The sequence below is a fragment of the Rhamphochromis longiceps genome, linkage group LG9, assembly GCF_057381845.1.
Source record: "Rhamphochromis longiceps isolate RC_006_pf linkage group LG9, R_longiceps_female_GT1.1, whole genome shotgun sequence".
Classification (NCBI taxonomy): Eukaryota; Metazoa; Chordata; class Actinopteri; order Cichliformes; family Cichlidae; genus Rhamphochromis; species Rhamphochromis longiceps.
Window position 1 is genome coordinate 32,894,232 of NC_140565.1, and position 19,787 is coordinate 32,914,018.

General features: G+C 42.0%; 1 protein-coding gene across 2 annotated transcripts; it reads right to left on the bottom strand.

Moving 5' to 3' along the window:
• Positions 1-41: 41 nt before the first annotated feature.
• On the bottom strand, positions 42-11,928 carry hhla2b.2 (HERV-H LTR-associating 2b, tandem duplicate 2). Of its 2 annotated transcripts, XM_085417553.1 has the most exons (7): positions 10,914-11,928; positions 6,897-7,088; positions 6,031-6,345; positions 5,640-5,906; positions 3,619-3,915; positions 2,189-2,282; positions 42-1,042 (listed from the first exon to the last, which is right to left on the bottom strand). In XM_085417553.1, exons 2-7 carry the CDS (start codon positions 6,970-6,972, stop codon positions 895-897), a joined length of 1,197 nt encoding a protein of 398 aa, XP_085273679.1. In that variant the 5' UTR covers positions 6,973-7,088; positions 10,914-11,928; the 3' UTR covers positions 42-894. The 2 variants fall into 2 exon arrangements, with proteins under 2 accessions (XP_085273679.1, XP_085273678.1); XM_085417552.1 differs by lacking the exons at positions 42-1,042; positions 6,897-7,088 and having other exon boundaries at positions 1,081-2,282; positions 10,914-11,870.
• Positions 11,929-19,787: the final 7,859 nt, after the last annotated feature.

The window sequence follows — 19,787 nt, forward strand, 5'->3', positions numbered from 1 at the left end:
AAGTCTCAGTTCTTCACTTACATATACATTATGACAGAAATCTTTATTGGCATGCGACCACTGTTTTTTAATTAAGACATTTACAGAAATTCACATTTTCATTCAAATTGTGCAAATATCAGCAAATTACAAACATATATCAATCGAAAAAGGCGTTTTTGAAATTTTTTAAATGGGAAACATTTCAATGTTAAACATTAGGCCAGAAAAACGTCAGAGCGTGACGTCCCCCCTCTATAGAGGTCTGCATCAGCAGTTTAGATGCTGAACCTGATCTGTGTTTAGCTGTGTTGTGATCATAGTGATCATAATACTGTCAGAGTATTGGCCAAAAATGTTTTCTAGACTAAACAACATAAAAAACTAAGCGCTAAAAACTAATAATTAACATTATTTTAGCTGTTAGCTTACACACACAAACTAACAGCTGTGGCTGTTTTGAAACCTTTGTCTAAACTGACAGTTGGCCACATTTTCACTGGGATGTTTTCACTTCAGGTAAGAATAAAACTGGAGACAATTCTTGAAAGAAAAGGAATCAATTGAAGCATAAACACATTCAGCACATCCTTTAAACACAACAGATTGTCAAAGGCAAGACTGCTGATTTACAAACGTTGTTTTCAAGAGTTCTCAGTGATGGTCCTTCATCAAACATCTTTGAACAGACAAATATGCTTATGGTCCATTTCCCCACCTCTAATAATACTGATACAGCATGTTTAGTCTATCAATTGTTTCGTAGACTAAACAAGTACAAGTGAGTCAAGTTGAACTAGTTCTTGTAATTAAGACTTTGTCCACCAGGGGTCAGCATTTTTCAAATCACAGCAGCGTCTGATCTGAGCTGACTGCATACAGAGACTGTTGGTGAAAACAGCCTAATGGTTAACTCTACGTCACTATGTTTTTACTTTGTTCTTCATCAGGTAGTAAAATAAGGTTTCTCTTTGTTGTGACTCTGAACAAAACAGAGTCCATCCTGGTTTGTGACGACGATACAAAGGCCGCGTGTCTGTAGCGCGTTAGCAGCAGTGGGTAGCTGTATATTGTAATACACAGAAAAAGAAGGCTCATGTGATTATTGCTGTTCTATCCAACTGTCCTGCGGATGATTGATGAATCCTTTCTTAACTTCCTGATTATTAAATTTAGTACAATTAATGAATCAATGTAATATTAACTATGTATTAGAGACGTTGGCAATGATGAGGTAAACTCAGCTGATGCCATGAACAAAGGTTATGGATGAGGCTCGGCTTCATTACACAGTCACCCGCAAAATAAAAAGACAGTAAGACACATATTCGTCCTCAGAATAAGAAGGTCAGAAAGTCATTCATGTCTAATCTACAGTAGCTGTTACATCATATCAAGTAGAAAAATTTAGATTTTTTAAAATCTATTTATAGGATCCGTTAGTTTAGTATTCATTTTTCTGTATCCACAATGAATTAGTTTATTTCCTGTTTCATTAAGTTGTTTGTTTCTTGTTATATTTGTTATATATTTTTATTGTTTTTGTACTTCACTGATGTTTTTGGTGCTTTCTTTTCACCTTATTGTAAAAAACCCTGAGAGTTTCATTGTCTTGGTGCATGCTCAATCATCCAGGTAAGTAAATCTCCAAAAGTTGATTCTGCACGTAGCGTTTTGTGGGAGCAGACGTGCACCATAAACCCACACATACGGATCAGTATTTAAGGTTTGACTCTCGTCATCCACTGGAGCACAAACTGGGTGTCATCAGTAACATAGTTCCCGAGTTCCTTCATCTAAACTCTCTGCTTAAGATTAAGGAACTGACCTCCCAGCCCTTTGTTCCTTCAGTGGGCTGATTTCAGTCATTATGCAAATGTACTGTTTATAAGATTGAAACCTGCAGTCAGCTGAGACTGAAGAAGTCACTTGGATGAGTGACGAAACGTTTCTCCCACAAAACGCTACGTGCAGATGAACAGAATCAACTTTCTTTTTTTTTACTTGAACAAAAGTACCAGCTGTTCAATATTTATCAGCTCAAAGTGTGACATGAACAGATTAGTTTCCCTCATGATGGCAGAACGATGCAGACAGACCAGCACAAACAAACGCCATCACACTCTATGGTGTGTAGACACTGCAGTGATTCAACCCTGGACTATAAACAACTCAAAGTCAAACAAAGTGATTAAAGTGTAGCACAGACCTCCTGATGGAGATTAGGGCAGCGATCGACAGGCCGATCAATACCAGTCCACACATAACAGCTGTAGTAATGACTGCAGTGTTAGAGCGAGCCCCTGTGGAAAAATGTGTAATGAAAGTACAGTTACTAATCATAATGTTGGTGATTATCAAAGAATGTACATGATCTTTATAAGTATAAACACAGCTGACTTAATACTTCATACTAGTTTGCGCACCAGAATATTACTGTAATCCCGACAGGCTTGTTTTACTGCTGAATTATTCAAAAACTGAAGTGTATGATGACTAAGTGACAGTAAAACTTGCTGCTGCATCAGGATTAGTTATGTTTTCTGTTTTGGTTCAACTGACAGATTCACTTCCTCAATAAGCTTTAACTTGTTAACTGAACCATGAAGAGAGAAACCTGTAAAAAAGTCCATTTCCCCTCCAATTGTTCCCCTCACAGTCGCTCACATGTCTTATTTTAGGAAATTATGAGTAAAGCTCACGTGCAGTAATAACACGAGGTCATAGCTGCAGAAACACTGATAGGTTCACTTTTGATACAGTTACACTGAATCTTTACTTTTACGTTATTGGTCTGTGTAGTTATGTTTCAACAGCAAACATTTCTGGGTGTGGGCGACCGTGGCTCAGGGGGTTGGGAATTGCATCTGTAACCGGAAGGTCGCCGGTTCGATCCCTGGGCTCTCTGTCCTGGTCGTTGTGTCCCTGGGCAAGACACTTTACTGGTGTTGGCCAGAGGGGCCGATGGCGCGATATGGCAGCCTCGCTTCTGTCAGTCTGCCCCAGGGCAGCTGTGGCTACAACTGTAGCTGCCTCCACCAGTGTATGAATGTGAGAGTGAATGAATAGTGGTATTGTAAAGCGCTTTGGGTGCCTTGAAAAGCGCTATATAAATCCAATCCATTATTATTATTTCTGAGTAGAATAAGTCTTTGTCTGGCTGAATGTCCCCACTTTACAAATGCAATAATAAAAGCTCTGGCAGGTGCATGGTTACACATTTAGTCAGGACTCTACAGGTAAGAAGTTATTTGTTATGAGAAGTTGAGATTTTGGGTCATGTTGTTTCACTTTTTAAACCAATGCAAAGAAAATGTCCAAAATACACATTTAGTAGTTTATTTTATGCTTTTGTCCAATTATCCAAATTTATTTGCATAGCCACCCTGGGGCGCACAGACACTGGCGCCCTCTGACCACCACCAGTAGGCAATGGGTGAAGTGTCTTGCCCAAGGACACAACAACCGAGACTGCCCAAGCCGGGGCTCGAACCGGCAACCTTCCAATTACAAGGCAAACTCCCAACTCTTGAGCCACGATCACCCAATGATTAATTAATTTCTTTAGAAATCTGGCTTTATCTGGTCATCAGCTGGGCAAGTTTCTCCCTGCAGTGTTTTATATCAGCTCGATCTTACCTTCAGTTATTCTCAGGTGGATGTGGGTAATGTGCGTCTCCTCAGCATTACTGAGCTTACAGGTGTACATCCCCTCCTGCTTTGTGGATAAGTCCTTTAGCATGAGGCTGCCTGACTTGGACACATTCTCCACCTTCTGCCTCCACCCGTCTGACACCGAGTAGGTGACGTCGGTCCAGGACTGGCTCAGGACGGTCTGAGTGTGGTTGAATCTCCAGAGGAGGGTGAAGTTGGTGAGTGAAGTGTTTGAGGGGGTGCAGGGGATTGTCACACCAGTGCTGGGACCACTGATATCAGCTGAAGGCATACAACGTAAATGATTAACAACAATATTAAAAACTACAGTCTTGGGAAATTACTAAGAGGTCCATGCAGCCCCAAGCAACACCGAGCCGAGGCGAGCACTCCCACACAGAGCGTCATGTATCCATGGTAATCAAAGGAGCTTGCAAAGAAAAGCATCTGGACTTCTTTAAGATACTTGAAGACGTTTTGCCTTAACGCCCACTCACATCCTGGGCCATCTGATCTCAGGAATTTGCATGATAAGGTGGGGCCAGGTTTCACAATGAACTCACCCGAAACTCTGGCTGATTGAGACCCACACCCAGTTTCACACCTTGGCTCAGGTAATTAGAGGATCATCAGGGGGTCCTTTTGTCCCTCTGTGGGGGGGAAACTCCCACTAGGTTTATATCTGGGACTCTCCACCATTTGACCTTAGAACTGAAGAAGCTTCTCGGATGAGAGGTGAAACGTCTTCAAGTAACTTAAAGAAGTCCAGACGCTTTTCTTTGCAAGCTCCTTTGACTACGATGACCTGGATGACTGAGAACCTTCACAGACATATCCATGGTAACCACATAGTGAACCCTCACCAGCCAAAAGACCCCAGCAAAGAGCGTTGTCCAACACTCATCAGTGATGTGATATTTGCTTGAGTTTTCAGGTTCTGTTGCCACAGCATCTTACAATGCAGAGAAGACAGAATGCAATTGGACGAGAAGCGAAACTTAAACTCACCGGCAAAAGTTAAGGATACAAAGTTTGTGTTTGGTGATTTTAATTCTGTAACAAAAAGCAGGAAAAATGGTAAAGAAGAGGAGTCCTGACTCTGAGGGACTCTCAGACAGCCATCAATTTGGGATATCAACAGGAACTCGTGATGTCGTCTACGAATGTCATCACACACCCACTGTTGTGCTTCACTTCTAGAACAAAACATCCAAGTCAATATCCTCAGATATTTGTAACAGGGTATCAGACTGATCCATGCTGCACTGTTCCTCCTGAAGCTTGGAGTCTTCCTAAAAGTATCGTAGCACGGACCTTCCCAGGATGGCTGAGAAATGTGAACCCTCTGGTTCCTCTGTGGATCCAGAGCACCAATCCGGAGGAGCTGTCCCCAAACCCCCACTGATGTCACCCAGGAGAAGCCTTCAAGACCCAAAGCCTAAAAGAACTTGAGTTGAATTTCATCCACCTCAGTGCACCAACCACCAAACAGCTTAATAAATACCTCAGTGACCTCTGCCCCGCTGGCAGACCAATCTTCCTTGTTTTCACTGAGCTCATATAGACCCCTGCAGCTGAGCCCTCCACATACTGATATATGTATGTTATTACTGATATTTAAAGAAATTCCTGTATTTTCTAACAGTGTTTTGATGAGAGAGAGCTCAACAGTTTTTTCTTCTTTTTTGCATAAACCACATCCAAAGTCCGCCTTTAACTTTTCTGCTTTTTGATCATTCTGGTGCGCCTTGTTCATCTTGACACTTTTTAAAGGTCCACAGTCTTTGTGTGGATGCTGCATTTTATCTGAAAGTGCACGGTGACGAAGATACATCACGGATAGAGATTTCCTTGCATTGTTTCATCAGGATAGATAAACAGGTTTTGTGTTTTTTGTTTGTTTGTTTTAATTTTACAGACAACATATTTAATGCAGTTTTCCTTCATATTTTTCCTAGTTATCTACGTCCCATCTGCAGTTCTCCTAGTTTGGTTGAAATACTCACATAGTCTCTGCAGAGTGGCTCTCCTCCTGTTCCTGCGAGTGCTGATGGTGCAGATAAAGAGCAGGTGATAAACACCGGCTGAAAGCATCTGAGAGCTGCTGATGTTGTAAAGCAGCTGCTCAGTCCGCTCGACTGTGGTGGTGTTAGTGAAGGTGATGTTGGATGGAGGGCTTGTGGACCAGGTGAGCTGAGGTTCAGGGTAGATCCCCTCTGACCTGCAACTGATCCTGTTTTCAACCTGATTCATTTTGACCTTATTAACTGGAGCTGCAACAAAAAATCACGGATCAAAAACTCATCATTAATCTGATGACAAAAATGAACACAAAATCTTCATTCATCTGACAGTGCACGGAGAACTGAGCTGATGTTCACTGCAAGTTTCTCCTACCGTCCACTTTTAGGTTGACAAATGACTCCTGGTTTCCCGTGATGGTGCTGGTGTGGCACTTATATCTGCCCTCATCCTGAACCTCCACACTTGTCAGCTGGAGTGAGGCATTTCCACTGGAGATCTGGTCCTTGAACAGTGAAGTCCTGTTTCTGTAGTACTGGTCCTGGTTTCCAAGCTGGTCTCTGCTGTAGTAGAATGAGTGGACATGAAGGTCTCTTGGTGTCTTAAACCAGTGGATGACGATTTCATTCCCAATCTTGAAACTGCACGGTAAGACGCATCTCTCCATGAAAACACAGGACACCTCAGTATCTGAAACATCAGAACAGACAAACACTAAAATTAAACACATACAGCGGCTTGCAAAAGTATTCGTCCCCTTGAACTTTTCCACAAACATGAATCAATTTGATTGGAATTCCACGTGAAAGACCCACACAAAGTGGTGAACACGTGAGAAGTGGAACGAAAATCATACATGACTCCAAACATTTTTTACAAATAAATAACTGCAAAGTGGGGTGTGCGTAATTATTCAGCCCCCTTTGGTCTGAGTGCAGTCAGTTGCCCATAGACGCTGCCTGATGAGTGCTAATGACTAAACAGAGTGCACCTGTGTGTGATCTAATGTCAGTACAAATACAGCTGCTCTGTGACGGCCTCAGAGGTTGTCTAAGAGAATATTGTGAGCAACAACACCATGAAGTCCAAAGAACACACCAGACAGGTCAGGGATAAAGTTATTGAGAAATTTAAAGCAGGCTTAGGCTACAAAAAGATTTCCCAAGCCTTGAACATCCCACGGAGCACTGTTCAAGCCATCATTCAGAAATGGAAGGAGTCCGGCACAACTGTAAACCTACCAAGACAAGGCCGTCCACCTAAACTCACAGGCCGAACGAGGAGAGCGCTGATCAGAAATGCAGCCAAGAGGCCCATGGTGACTCTGGACGAGCTGCAGAGATCTACAGCTCAGGTGGGGGAATCTGTCCATAGCACAACTATTAGTATCTGACCCACCTGGCCTTTTTGACAGCCACGTCTGGCCCATGTACCTGAAACATAAGAACATCTAACTTTAAAATATTAGAAATAAGCTTGCCTAAGAGTTCAGGCTGTGTTGAAGAATAAATATGGTCAAACCAAACGTTGACTTTCAAGCATGTTACAGTTGTGTAAATGCCGATTTTGCCCTATATGCTGTATTTCCATGAATGTTTGCAAATTCCTAAATTTTTCTAGTGAATTATAAAAACATGAGTGGTGGCTCAAAACTTTTACACAGCACTGTATACGTAACAGCTGCAGCACTTCTTCCTGCAAGGTTACATGTTGTAACTTCGTACTGTTACTAGAGGAGAGCTTAAAAATTGTGTTGGACAGCCATTATTTCTGTCTTAATGGACAACTCCCACTAGGGTTTAAATAGTGGGAGATTTACCCGAGGCACTGACCAGAGGGCAGCAGTCAAACAGGTGGTGGACGGGGTGCGAGAGGTCACCTGAGATAGTCCTGCTTTTTCTGACACAGGAGGATCTGGCCATGGCCTCCAGGGGTCGCAGAGGGCAGCCAGTGATTTTTGGGCAGTGTTAATTACCCTCTGAGCAGCCTGTTCTCAGTCGTGGCCCCTGCACATCTAGCTCCAAACACCCAGGCAGGAGGAGAGCACGCTCTCTTCTTGAAAATGGCTGTGAGTTCACTGCTATAAAACGACAGCCAATAAAGCAACTATGAGATGTGGTGGAACGGCAGATTCACATCACGGATCTGACAAATCTCCAGCAGCTGTGAGAAGCTATCAAGTCAACGTGGAACAGAATCTCAGAGGAGGGTTTCCAGAAAATAGCTGCGTCTTTGTAATGAAGGATGAAGGCAGCTCTGAAGGCAAGAGGACGCAACAAGATGTACCTGCTGGTGATGAGTGTGTGCAGGCTATTACATTTGTATTCATGTTGGACAGTCGGCTGTGATTTATCGAACTTCTCTTGTTTGAAATCTGCTCTTACGTTTGGTTCAGTTCACTAAGTGAAACAGATTTTGAGTGATGGGATTCTTAGTTTCGGTCTTTGTAATCAAACATTTTGACTGTAGGTCTCAGACATTATTAACAGGCACGTGCAGAGGGGGGGCTAGAGGGGCTTGAGCACCCGCCCCTTTCCTGATGAGTGCCCAAAGTGCCCTTTTGTTGAGGCAACTTTTAAAAGATTTTTTGTGTGTGTGTGCGCGCGTGCGGAGTCCTGTCTGTGCCCCTCAACAATGTTATATTTAACTATTAATCACAGTTTTGCTAAATAAAAGGATCTGGCTTGCATCAGTCACATGATCACATTTAACCAATGATCGCCCTCGACGGCAGAACGCGCTGGTTACGAGCCGGGAACGAGCTCACAAAGAGCACGCGCATTTTTAGCGGTCCAGAGCTGTAGGAGAAACACAAGTTAACTCAGAGACACAGACTGATGCGACACAACCAGTAAGTAGGTGTACAGCGTACACTGTAGTGTGTAGCACACAGGAGTATTAGCTTATTACGTACACGTTGGTAAGCTGTCTTGTTGCAACTGACGAACTGAAACAAACGAGCGTGCTGTGTGTGCAACAGCGCGACAAACATTACCTGTCCTTTTATTAACTGCACAGGTAGTGCTGGTCACAGCTGCTGGCTACCTGTGTAAGGCTGTCATGGGTCTGTAGCTCTGTCACCGTTTTAGGGAACATATTTAGTTTTAAAGTAAGTTTCAGGGCTTTTCCTGCCTTTCTGGAGGGATTATATTTCACTAAAAACGATCTAATATGCATGTCCACATAATAATAATTATAATTATAATATATTAAAAACACACGCTGTATTTTAAAGAACATACATTAAGAAGCAATTATATTAGATTTATATTTTAAATAAGACAAAATTTGGATTTTACAGCAGTAAAATGATTGTATCTCTGCAGTTTAAACATGTAATAAGCTTTGCCCTGCACAGAGTGGATAGTGAAACAAATGGAATCATCATAATGACATTATTTCATATTTATTACTTCCCCCTCCTCATTGCTTTATTATTGTAGCTCTAGTAATAAATAATAATGTAAGGATTCTGGATCAGCACCATGATGCCCATAGTATATACAGTATTCTGAAGAAGGTCTAAAATGTCACTGTGTGCGTGCATGTGTGTGTTTTATTTTGATGGATTTTTAAAAAAAAATATTACTCATGATATAACATTGTCCAGACATGGCTGGTAAGGACATGAGGAGGAAACAGCAGGAGCTGTGTGAGGCTACTAAAGGCAGGGCTATAACATTTTTCTGTCATCATTTTATTTTAGATTAAGTGCAAGAGTTGTTAGGTGTGGATAATTAGCTTATAGTTTATTGCAATAGCAAGTTGTGCTTTGTTCTCACATAGCAAGTGGAGAGTGATATATGAAAAGATGGGATGGAAGGAAGAAGAGAAGCAAAGAGTGATTCACAGGCAGAGCCTAAATTATTTCTCACAGTTTTTTGTTGCCTTATGGTTCCAAGCGCTGTCACCAATCTTTGCATTTTGTTATTATCTCATGACACTTGTTTAATCAGCTACCATCTCTCCTATGGACTTTTTAATGTCTACAGTCTCAGATCAACACAGCCCTGCCCACCAGCACTATCCACAGCAACCCCTCAACAGCAACATTGTACCCATCAGGTAAAGCATCGGCTACGTTTGCTTTGCCTTGTTGCCCATATTAGATTCTTGATGAATGTGTTGTTGTTGTTATTCAGCCTGGTTCAATGTGCCCCTTTAAACCTCTCTGCACGGCCCTGATTATTAACATTGTGTCTAACCCTGAGTGTGAGCTTGTTATTACAGCCTGCACTCTTTTAATTATTGTAGATCTTTAGCTATGTTGTGTTTTGATATGCTGTATTTTTACAACCTAAATTACAGAATTTAGACTTCTGTTTAATATTTTGTAAGTGAAAGCGGGCGGACTGATTGGAAAGCAAACTGAAATGTTTAAAGTACTTAGAATGAGGTTTTCAGAAGAGGAAGGGAAAAAGGAAGTAACATTGATACTTGATCTTCGCAAATATTCAGACATAAGGACTTCAGTGTTCAGAGATTTCAGTTACTGATTATATTTACATGATTAACAAGCACAGTGATGCATGTCTCCTCTGCTCTAAGCCCCAATAACCAAACTACAGTTTCCTCTAATAATCAAAGTTAACTATGGAGCCCATTCACTGACGTGCCGTCCAGACTCGTGTAACTGGCTTTGGCTACGAATAAAAGCCGAGATGTGCTTTTGCTGCTGTCCCATTGTAGTCGCTCAGGAAGAGGACGTCTCCCACCCAGCCCGACCGTTAACTTCTCCGCTTTAAAAGCATTTCCAGACCCACTGATAAATACGACGCATTACTCAAATCCTGACTGCGACATCATGTCTACGTTTAGATTTTTGTTCAGCCTGCTGAGATTTTCAGGGCTTTCCCTCCGTCGCAGGAAATCCCGTGTAGTCGGGCTGAGTTTGTTTCCTGATTTTTAATGTTTTTAACTAAAAAGTTTATGCGTCTTTTGAAGAACACAGACGCCAAGCTTCTTATTACAGCCTGTACTCTGTTAAGATGCTTATTGTAGATCTTTATTTTCGTTACTTCTAAGCAAAAGTTCGTTGGTTCAGTTCCAGCCAGGGATAATAAATAAATAGATAAATGAACAAACCCCGCCTTGTCACGAGGGAGCAGTAAATGCCTTCACGAAACATCGAAAGAAGTCCAGTCGCAGAGCCAAAGCGTGAAAACTGAATACAGTGAAAAGTTTCGACCAAGTTCCCCAAAATGTTTTTTTTTTTTTTACAAACGCTCTGATCAACTGACAGCAAACATCTCACTCACCTCCATCTACAATCGTCAGAAAGATCCAGAGCAACAAATACGAGCTCCGTTGACGCACCATTACTGTTACTGTAGCCGTCGCATTGAAATGTAATTATTTTGTGATTGCAATGTTCAAACTTTGGTGTTTAATCTGGATTCATGTTGTGTTGTCGCCACCTACTGGTTGGCCTGAGTGTGGCGCTTTGTGGTGCGCATGCTTTGGGGTGATGCTCAATTAAGTGCACGTGTCACCAGAGACTGAAGGCTCGAGCCAGAAAGAGAATGCTGGCCTGTGTAAAGGGTGGAAATATAGAAGATATGGACTACAATTGCTCATGAATGTTCAGTAGAAAGGCGCGCACGGTATGTTGGTGCATTTACTTTGTGTGTATGTTTTATTTGAGTTGTAATTTTTGTTCTGCTGATGTAATATCCGTGTTTTTCATTGATCGTTTCACCATAGTTTTTCACGGTGTTTGCTGGTGAAAAGAAGATTAAAATACTGGCTGAACATCAGTTGGACCATGGCCCTTTATTCTACTTCGAACATGAAAAACCTTCAGGAGCAGTTAGTTACATTCTCCGCTGTGTCCCGCCTCCTCACCAGGGACCTACTGTCCACAGTTTTCTTTTAAATCAAATCAAATCACTTTTATTGTCACATCACATGTGCAGGTACTTTGGTACAGCACATGTGAGTGAAATTCTTGTGTGCGAGCTTCACAAGCAACAGAGTTGTGCAAAATACAATAATGTAAACAAGCAAAATACAAGAATGGCTACATCTGAAATAATAGTATATGCATTTCTGGATGTGTATACTAAATATTTTTCTACACGTGTGTGTGTGTGTGTGTGTGTGTGTGTGTGTGTGTGTGTACACATATTTTACAAATTAAATAGAGTAAACAATAAATAAAATATATAAAATATACAGAGTTGAATATGTGCAAAACAGTGGCATTACTGTACAGTATGGAATGCATAATGTTAAAGTTCCAGTAGTGGAGGTGAGGTGTCTATGACGTGTTCAGCAGTCTGATGGCCTGATGGAAGAAGCTGTCTCTCAGTCTGCTGGTACGGGACCGGATGCTGCAGAACCTCCTTCCTGATGGAAGTAGTCTGAACAGTTTATGGCTGGGGTGACTGGAGTCCTTGATGATCCTCCCCGCTTTCCTCAGGCACCGCTTCCTGTAGATGTCTTGGAGGGAGGGAAGCTCACCTCCGATTATCCATTCAGAGCACCGCACTACTCGCTGGAGAGCTTTGCGGTTGTAGGCGGTGCTGTTGCCATACCAGGTGGTGATGCATCCAGTGAGGATGCTCTCAATGGCACAGTGATAGAAGGTCCTGAGGATGCGGGGGCTCATGCCGAATCTTTTCAGTCTCCTGAGAAAGAAGAGGCGCTGCTGCGCCGCCTTCACTGTTTTGTTTGTGTGTACTGACCACGTAAGATCCTCAGCCAGATGTACTCCAAGGAACCGGAAGCTGCTCACTCTCTCCACAGCAGCGCCGTTGATGGTGATGGGGGTGTGTACTTCTCTGCACCTCCGGAAGTCCACTATCAACTCCTTTGTCTTTGTGACGTTGAGGGTGAGATGGTTGTCTTGACACCAGTGGGTCAGGGCGCTGACCTCCTCCCTGTAAGCCGTCTCATCACCGTTGGTGATAAGACCCACCACTGTAGTGTCGTCCGCAAACTTCACAATGATGTTGGAGCTGTTAGTGGCCGTGCAGTCGTAGGTGTAGAGTGAGTATAGTATAGTTTACATGAGGTGGATGAAGTCAAACACAAAGCTCCCTGTAGTCAAAGTTTTTTTTCATTAACGTTTTCATTAAAATCATGAAAGTTATGGTGCAGTGACTGTTTTTATGTTTCTTTAAATTCAGAACCATAATTCCTGCTGCAAAGGTTAAAAAGGGGCCTGTTTACACATGCAAGTGAAGTTACGGGCATGAAATACACTTCAGACTGTTACAGGTCAAAATGAATAATATGCGATATTAAACTCAAAAACAAACTTATTAAATCTGCGGGGGTTTTTGTAACTTGTCGTGTTATTTTCTGTTGAACACCCATTTGCATATTTCGTCACCAAAAACTCTCCCAAACAAACCAGAAAATGTTGCAGGATCATCGGATTAAACATGTAACTGGTTTTCAAAGCTGTGGGACAAATCTGCAACAGAAACAAGAAAAATGATTTAATGTGATGGGTCCTGCAACACTGACGCACCGACGCATGTATCAAGCTCACATAGCAAAGCCTGCGTGCGTCGCTTTAAGAAAAAGTCACGTGATCGACACAGCTGCAGTATCGCTCATTGCCAACGACCCAATCTGTGTTTAAAAGGTTCCGCATCTGTCAACGGAATGAGTCGCCACCAAAAAACACAAAATTACTCTCGCAAAGATAAAAAAATACACATCTCTCCATAACAAAATGGAGCCCGAAAGAAAAAGAAATGTTTCTGCTGTGTGGGATCATTTTGATCTTTTAACTGCAAATAAGGTAATAGTTTGTCTGTCTTTGTTTCAGTGTAACCTATCATAATAGGAAAAACAGCAATGTGACTTGAAGTGTAAATTATTTATTTCATTTTATGCAGGTTAAATGTCGCATCTGTTCTGCGGAGCTTTCTTACACAAACAAAAGCACCTCCTCAGTGTTTAGGCATTACAGAGCCAAACATGAAAATGAGGAGACAAACACACCGAGGGTGAACACTGGTGGGCCTATATAGACACTGAACAGCTTTATCATCATTTGTTTTAATTAATGTGTTTTATTATTTTCATCTAGGAAGACTGTCCTGGACCAGGCAGTCCTGGATTTTATTATAAAGGACTGCCAACCCCTTAGTATTGTGGAGAGTGTCGGAGAGAAAAATTCCAAGATCAGAGGATCCTTTAACGTACTGGGGGGAAAGGAAGACATATTATCAGAACCTTATCCACCTGGCTTTACAGTTTTTGTGTAGCCCAGCTTCATCTGTGCCTGTGAGTTTTCCAAAGCTGTGGAAATGGTGCAAAAAAAAATGCAATAGACTGAATTCAAAAACATTGGATAAACTTTTTTTTCTGAATAGAAATTTATAATAAACTCTGAGTCAAATGGGTAATATTACATTCACAATACTTTCATTTTAATTTTCACTTAATGTCATTCACAATATATTTGTAGAGTATAAAATAAAGATGTGTAAAATATTTGCAATGTAAAAGATATAAAATGATTCCATGGAAAGTACAATACCTTACAGTGTACAAGTGTGACTTGGCCATTGAATCAGTGTCTGTTGTGAGTCTCAAGTTGCCTGCAATGGTATTTAAGGTCCAGCAGGTGTCAGCATGGAGCAAAACAGCAACACTGTGTCGACACAGCATGGATACAGTTTGTGCTGAAACGCTTCACGAGGCCTCATCTACCCATCGCTACACGAAACCGAACATGACCGTATTCAGTCATAGTCCCCTGACCTGTAAAGCATCATCGATGCAAGCAGCATGTAAATTCAAAAGACGGCATAATATCATTTTACCTCTTTTCTTCGTCCAGTGCAGAACCACACCAGCTGCTGTCGCTGATAATGCAATGACCAAAATGTGCTTTTGGTATATAGGTTTTGCCTTCTGCACTTAAGATGCGTTTAGATGAGGCCTGCTGGCTTTTAATTCAATCACCATTTTCTGCACAGCTGTCACATGACTACACTCAGACATCACGCAGACTTCATTACAGGGAGATAAAAGATTAAAGATCTGCTTAATTGCAAAGAAAGCCTTTCAGATGTATCTTTTAGAAAAGTTCAGGGCTGCAGTGAGTGTGAGTCCAGGTCACATGCCCCAGCAGAGGGAGTGTTCGCCCAGGGCGCCAAACAGGCTAGGACCGCCACTGACGCCACAAAATGTTGAAGTCCTTCTCTTAAAGCTCTTTAGCCTTTTCGGTTAGTGTTCATACTCTTTCGCTTTTATGAGCAGTCTGTAGTTCTGTAATTTGCTCAGCATCATCTTCTTCCACTGCAGTAAGTGGTACAGCATAGTGCTCTTGGAGATCTTTGTCAACCGTCTTGTGAGTATAGTTAAATGTCATTTAATGGTCTGTGTTTAGATTTCAAAATCCTTAAGTATTACTCTGGGGTTACTGTTGCATATACTTTAGCTGTAATGACATTCACTCTTAATGCAGATGCGTTTGTACTGAAAGAACCCTGCGAACTTCACTCATAGTTCGACCTTAAACAAGCACACAGAACTCTTCCCTAAACTACAAAGCATCACTTTGAAGTACAGTAGAAATTAAGTTACCTTTGATGAACATGTTATAGAAACTTATTGTGGATCTTTCAACTTGCCTTACACCACTCTCATTCTACTTTTAACACTGTCCTTTGTTAATTTCCACCTTACTCCAGTTGTATACCGTAGTTGCTGCTGTGCTTGGCTGCTTGTGAGCAGTAAGCTTGTGTAATGGCGCCCTCTTGTGTCGCTCTACTGTACCGTCACTCTCTGCAGCTGCCGTCTTTGTGATGAGCTTCTTGAGAACTGAAGAAGCTTCTCGGATGAGAGGTGAAGCGTCTTCAAGCAACTTAAGGAAGTCCAGACGCTTTTCTTTCCAAGCTCCTTAGACTACAATGAACTGGATGGCTGAGAACCTTCACCGACTCTTAATATAAGCAGTCCTTACCCTTAAATCTCACCTCTCTTCTTCCTCTCCTGTCTTTATTATCTTTCTCCATCTCTGCGTGAAATTAGCTCCCCTTCTTTTCTTTCCCAGTGATATACAGCAGATGGACCTTCTGTGCCATTTCATGTTTAGGTCAGTTATATTTCTTTGTGCAGTCATTTGGTTTGTTAAGTTTGCAGTTCTTTGCCTGAGTTCAGTTTTGTTTCTTTGACCTTTTTTATGAGCTCAACATTAATTACTTTTGTAAATATAATTTTTGGGTTAAATGAATAAAAACCCTGTTTTTCTAATAATTCTTGTGACTCCTGCTTTTCCAACTCGGTCCATCACACAGACCTAAATATTTGTTTAATGTCCTGGTCAAATATTACTCCAAGGTGTGACTGGAGGCCAAGGTAATGGCATCCAGAGCAAGTATCTGGTTAGACACCACATTTCTAGGTATTTTAGGGCCAAGTATAATCAGCGGCATAAAGTTGGTTGTTACCCAGGTCTTTATATCAAGCTCTGCTGTGTTCAAGCTATTAATTACTGCGCGCAGGAGAACCACAACACACATCAAACATTAAGGTTCAGTTATGCCAGCTTTACCCTTGGGATGCCTCAGCTTCTCCTTTATCCCCCCACACACAACTCTCTGGCACTGGTCATCCTGGGAGTTTCGTCCTTCTACGCCCTAACAGTTAGCAGATAACAGTGAAGCAGCGCCAAGCAGTTTTCACAAGGTCATGCTGACACATAATTTGACTATGACTTTAAACATTGGTAACTTCAGGTGTTGCTCTGATATACAGGAAATGACATCACGGCTCAAACTCTTTGTCAGTAAACCATTTCTTTATTTAACATGTAAAATTTTGGTTTAACTGTTGCAGGATCTCATAACAAACAAGCTGAAAAAAAACTGCAGAAAACATGGATCGATGCATTCATTAAAAACATGATAACAGGAAACAGATTTTTGATTCAACTGCTGGAACAAAGCTAACCACTCAACATGAACACTACAGTAGAACAGTTTAGAAAGCTTAAAATGTAACGAGGCACATTTTCATTCATATTGTTTGAAGTCCTTTGAAGTGGTGAAGCCTCTCCCACATTCTTTACAGTAGTTCAGTTTGTCTCCAGTGTGTCTACGTTGATGTATTTTAGGGTCTTTTGATGACTGAAAGTTTTTCCACAAAGGTTGCAAAAAAAGTCTTTCCCACCACCACAGCGATGACAGGGTTGAGAACTGGATCCATCTGTGTTGCTCTGCTTCTAAACAAAGACACAAACACAGTGTAAGTCAGTCCTTCAACATTTTCATCCTGAACATCGCCCGAAATAAAGAGCATCTCTGCCAAAGTCCAATTACATTTTACTGTTTACATTATCACACTCGGCTCAATTTAATGTGCTGTAAAAACGATAATAGTAAAAACATTAAATTAATACTAGTTTAATGCTACAATAACAGTAATACAATCCTCAAACACTATCACTAAAAACCTGTGATTAGAGTCTGAATAATCATTCAGAGGTGTTTATCCATGCAGTAAAATTGCTAACATGCTAACACAACTTGATAGGCAGAGTTGTTTCAAACAGTCAGGCTGACAAGATAACAATATAAATACATACCTCACAGTAACTGCACTTGTAGAGTCTTTCTGGTGTGGATCTTTTGGTGTGCTTTCAGGGAACGTGGAGATTTAAAAGTCTTCTCACATAGATCACATTTATAAGGTTGTTCCTCAGAGTGGGTAAACATGTGTTGTTGTAACTGTGTGTTTATAGCAAAGTGTTTGGCACACTGACCACAGCTGTACACATGTCTGGTGTGAATGCGTAGGTGTGTATTTAGGCCGTCTATCCGGCTGAAAGTTTTGCCACAGATGTCACAGCTGTATGCCTTAATTCCAGAGTGGGTAACTAGATGACTCTGTAACTGGTTACTGTGGCTCTGCCACACTGATCACAGCTGTACGCTTTAACTCCACTGTGGATGAGTTGGTGTTTGTTTAAGCTTCCAGACACAGTAAAAGACCTTCCACACTCGTCACAGCTGAACGGTCTCTCTCCAGTGTGGATGAGCTGATGCATTTTTAGGGAAGCTTTTACGGTAAAATCTTTCCCACACTCGTCACAGCTGTGTTTTTTCTCTCTCTTTCTTCTGTGAGGTTTGTCGGCCTCCTGAGAGCGCTGACTTCTCGCTCCACGTTGGTCCTGCAGTGACAGAGATACAAACAGAGGCAGTGAGTTGTGGGAAACACATTCTTCTAACTGGGCTTTTATTAGTGGTACTTTGTGCAAAGCTTGTGTTAAATAAGTAGTTATACTCATTTTCATACACACATTGCAAATGTGCTCATGAGAGATGGCATTGAGTCTTTTGAGGGTCAAACACGCTTCCAGACAAAGATAAATATTCGACTTGTTTCTAGGGCAACGATTAGAGACATTTGGCCTGCAAAGTGCCCGTACACCTGTTCAGTGAGATGAGCACAGGAACACACACACACACACACTTTCACCTCTGACATGGCTTTAAACTACATTAATTGACGTGACTGATTATTTGGTGAAACTGTGATACTTTCCTCACCTCCTGTGTTGAGCTCATTGTTTCCTCTGTAGTGACTCAGCTGAGTCCAGATGGCTGAAAATGTTCCTCTGCTGCTCCGTCAGACTCTTCTCCTCCTGCTGATCAGCTGGGACACAAAACAGATCTTTGTTAGGCTCCACACTGCACTGAAGAGTCAAAGTGTCTCATATGTTCATCTGACAACACAAAGTACAAATTTCACTCTGATTGCTTGTAGAAATCTTGTGAGACGTGTTGTGCTGCAAAGTGAGGAAACTCTCTCACTCACTTATACTTCAGGAGGAACTTTGTGACATTGGCTCTAATATTCTAAGCAGCCCTTTACTATGACAGGGCCAGAAAGTCCTATTTGAAGGTTTGGGAGAAGGACCATGTTAAAGGTGGATTGGGGTTTATACACTTTGTTATGATACAGGTAAGGCTGTAAGAGCCTGAGAAGGTGTCCTGAATGAAGCTCTAAAACCAGTTTTCAGCTAACGACTCTGCTTCAGTCTGGAAAACAGCAACTACAAGTTTAAAGACTCCATCAACAATTCACACCCAGCAACAGCCTGAACAGCTCCTCCTGTGGTTTCCACAAACAGGGACAGACCTCTTACTCCCCCACCCCACACTTTCAACTCCTTCAGGCCCCCCAGTCCCACCACTTCCACCATGTAAACAGACTCTTTAACATACAGACCCCAACAAAGCAGCTGAACCAGACTCAGGGTCTCCATCATAAACCATACAGTTGGTTTACACAGCTTTGTGTATGTATGTGTAATGTATATATAGACGTGTGTGTGTGTGTGTGTGTGTGTTTGTTTGTTTTACATTGCTGTGCTTGAGAGCCTCCATCTACTGGAACCAAATTCCTTGCACAAGCTCCTCCAGTCCTCCTGTCAGGCCTGAGCCACTATGCTGCCCATTTTTCAACCCTGCAAACAAACGAGCTGAAAGCTGAACTCTACAGCTTGTTGTGGTCTCCTGTGGCTTTAGGTGCTGACAAGCCTTCCATCTGTTCTCCAGAATTTTCATTTACAGCCGTAAAATATTTCCACATGATGCTCCTCTTTCTCTCTCTCTCTACAGCCCAAATGCGTTTTCTGGACATAGCTGAGTCACGTGACAGCACAGTAACAAATCCCAGCAGGGCAGGAAGAAGGGGGCGGAGCAAAGTGAGTCTGCCGCATAAGAAGCGGTGTTCAAACAGACAGCTGCTTCTTCATCCGCAGCGAGTAAAATAGTGAACTCGGAGGAGTATCGATCGTAAACCACTACCAACGTCCTGATCGATATCTGCATCGATCTGCCCACCCTTGTCTCCTGGATCGTAGTTGAGATCAGCGTGAACCACGTGGGTCTCTGCTCCCTGATCTGTTTCCTGTGTTTGGAAAGAGTTGCAGCTTCATCGCGGAGTTTCTCTCGGTTTGTGGGCTCATCTAAAGGTAAGCACCGAGCTAACTTTACTGTGAGTTCAGTTCATGTTGAGTTTAGCTCCTGAATGAGGTCTTCTGCTGCTCTCCTCGGTGTCTGCTGTTGAGTATTGCAGCATCGACAGCGATCAACTCGAAGGAAAATGATGACGGAGGCAAAAATGTCCTTAATATTTTATGAACTTTATTCCTCTTCAAC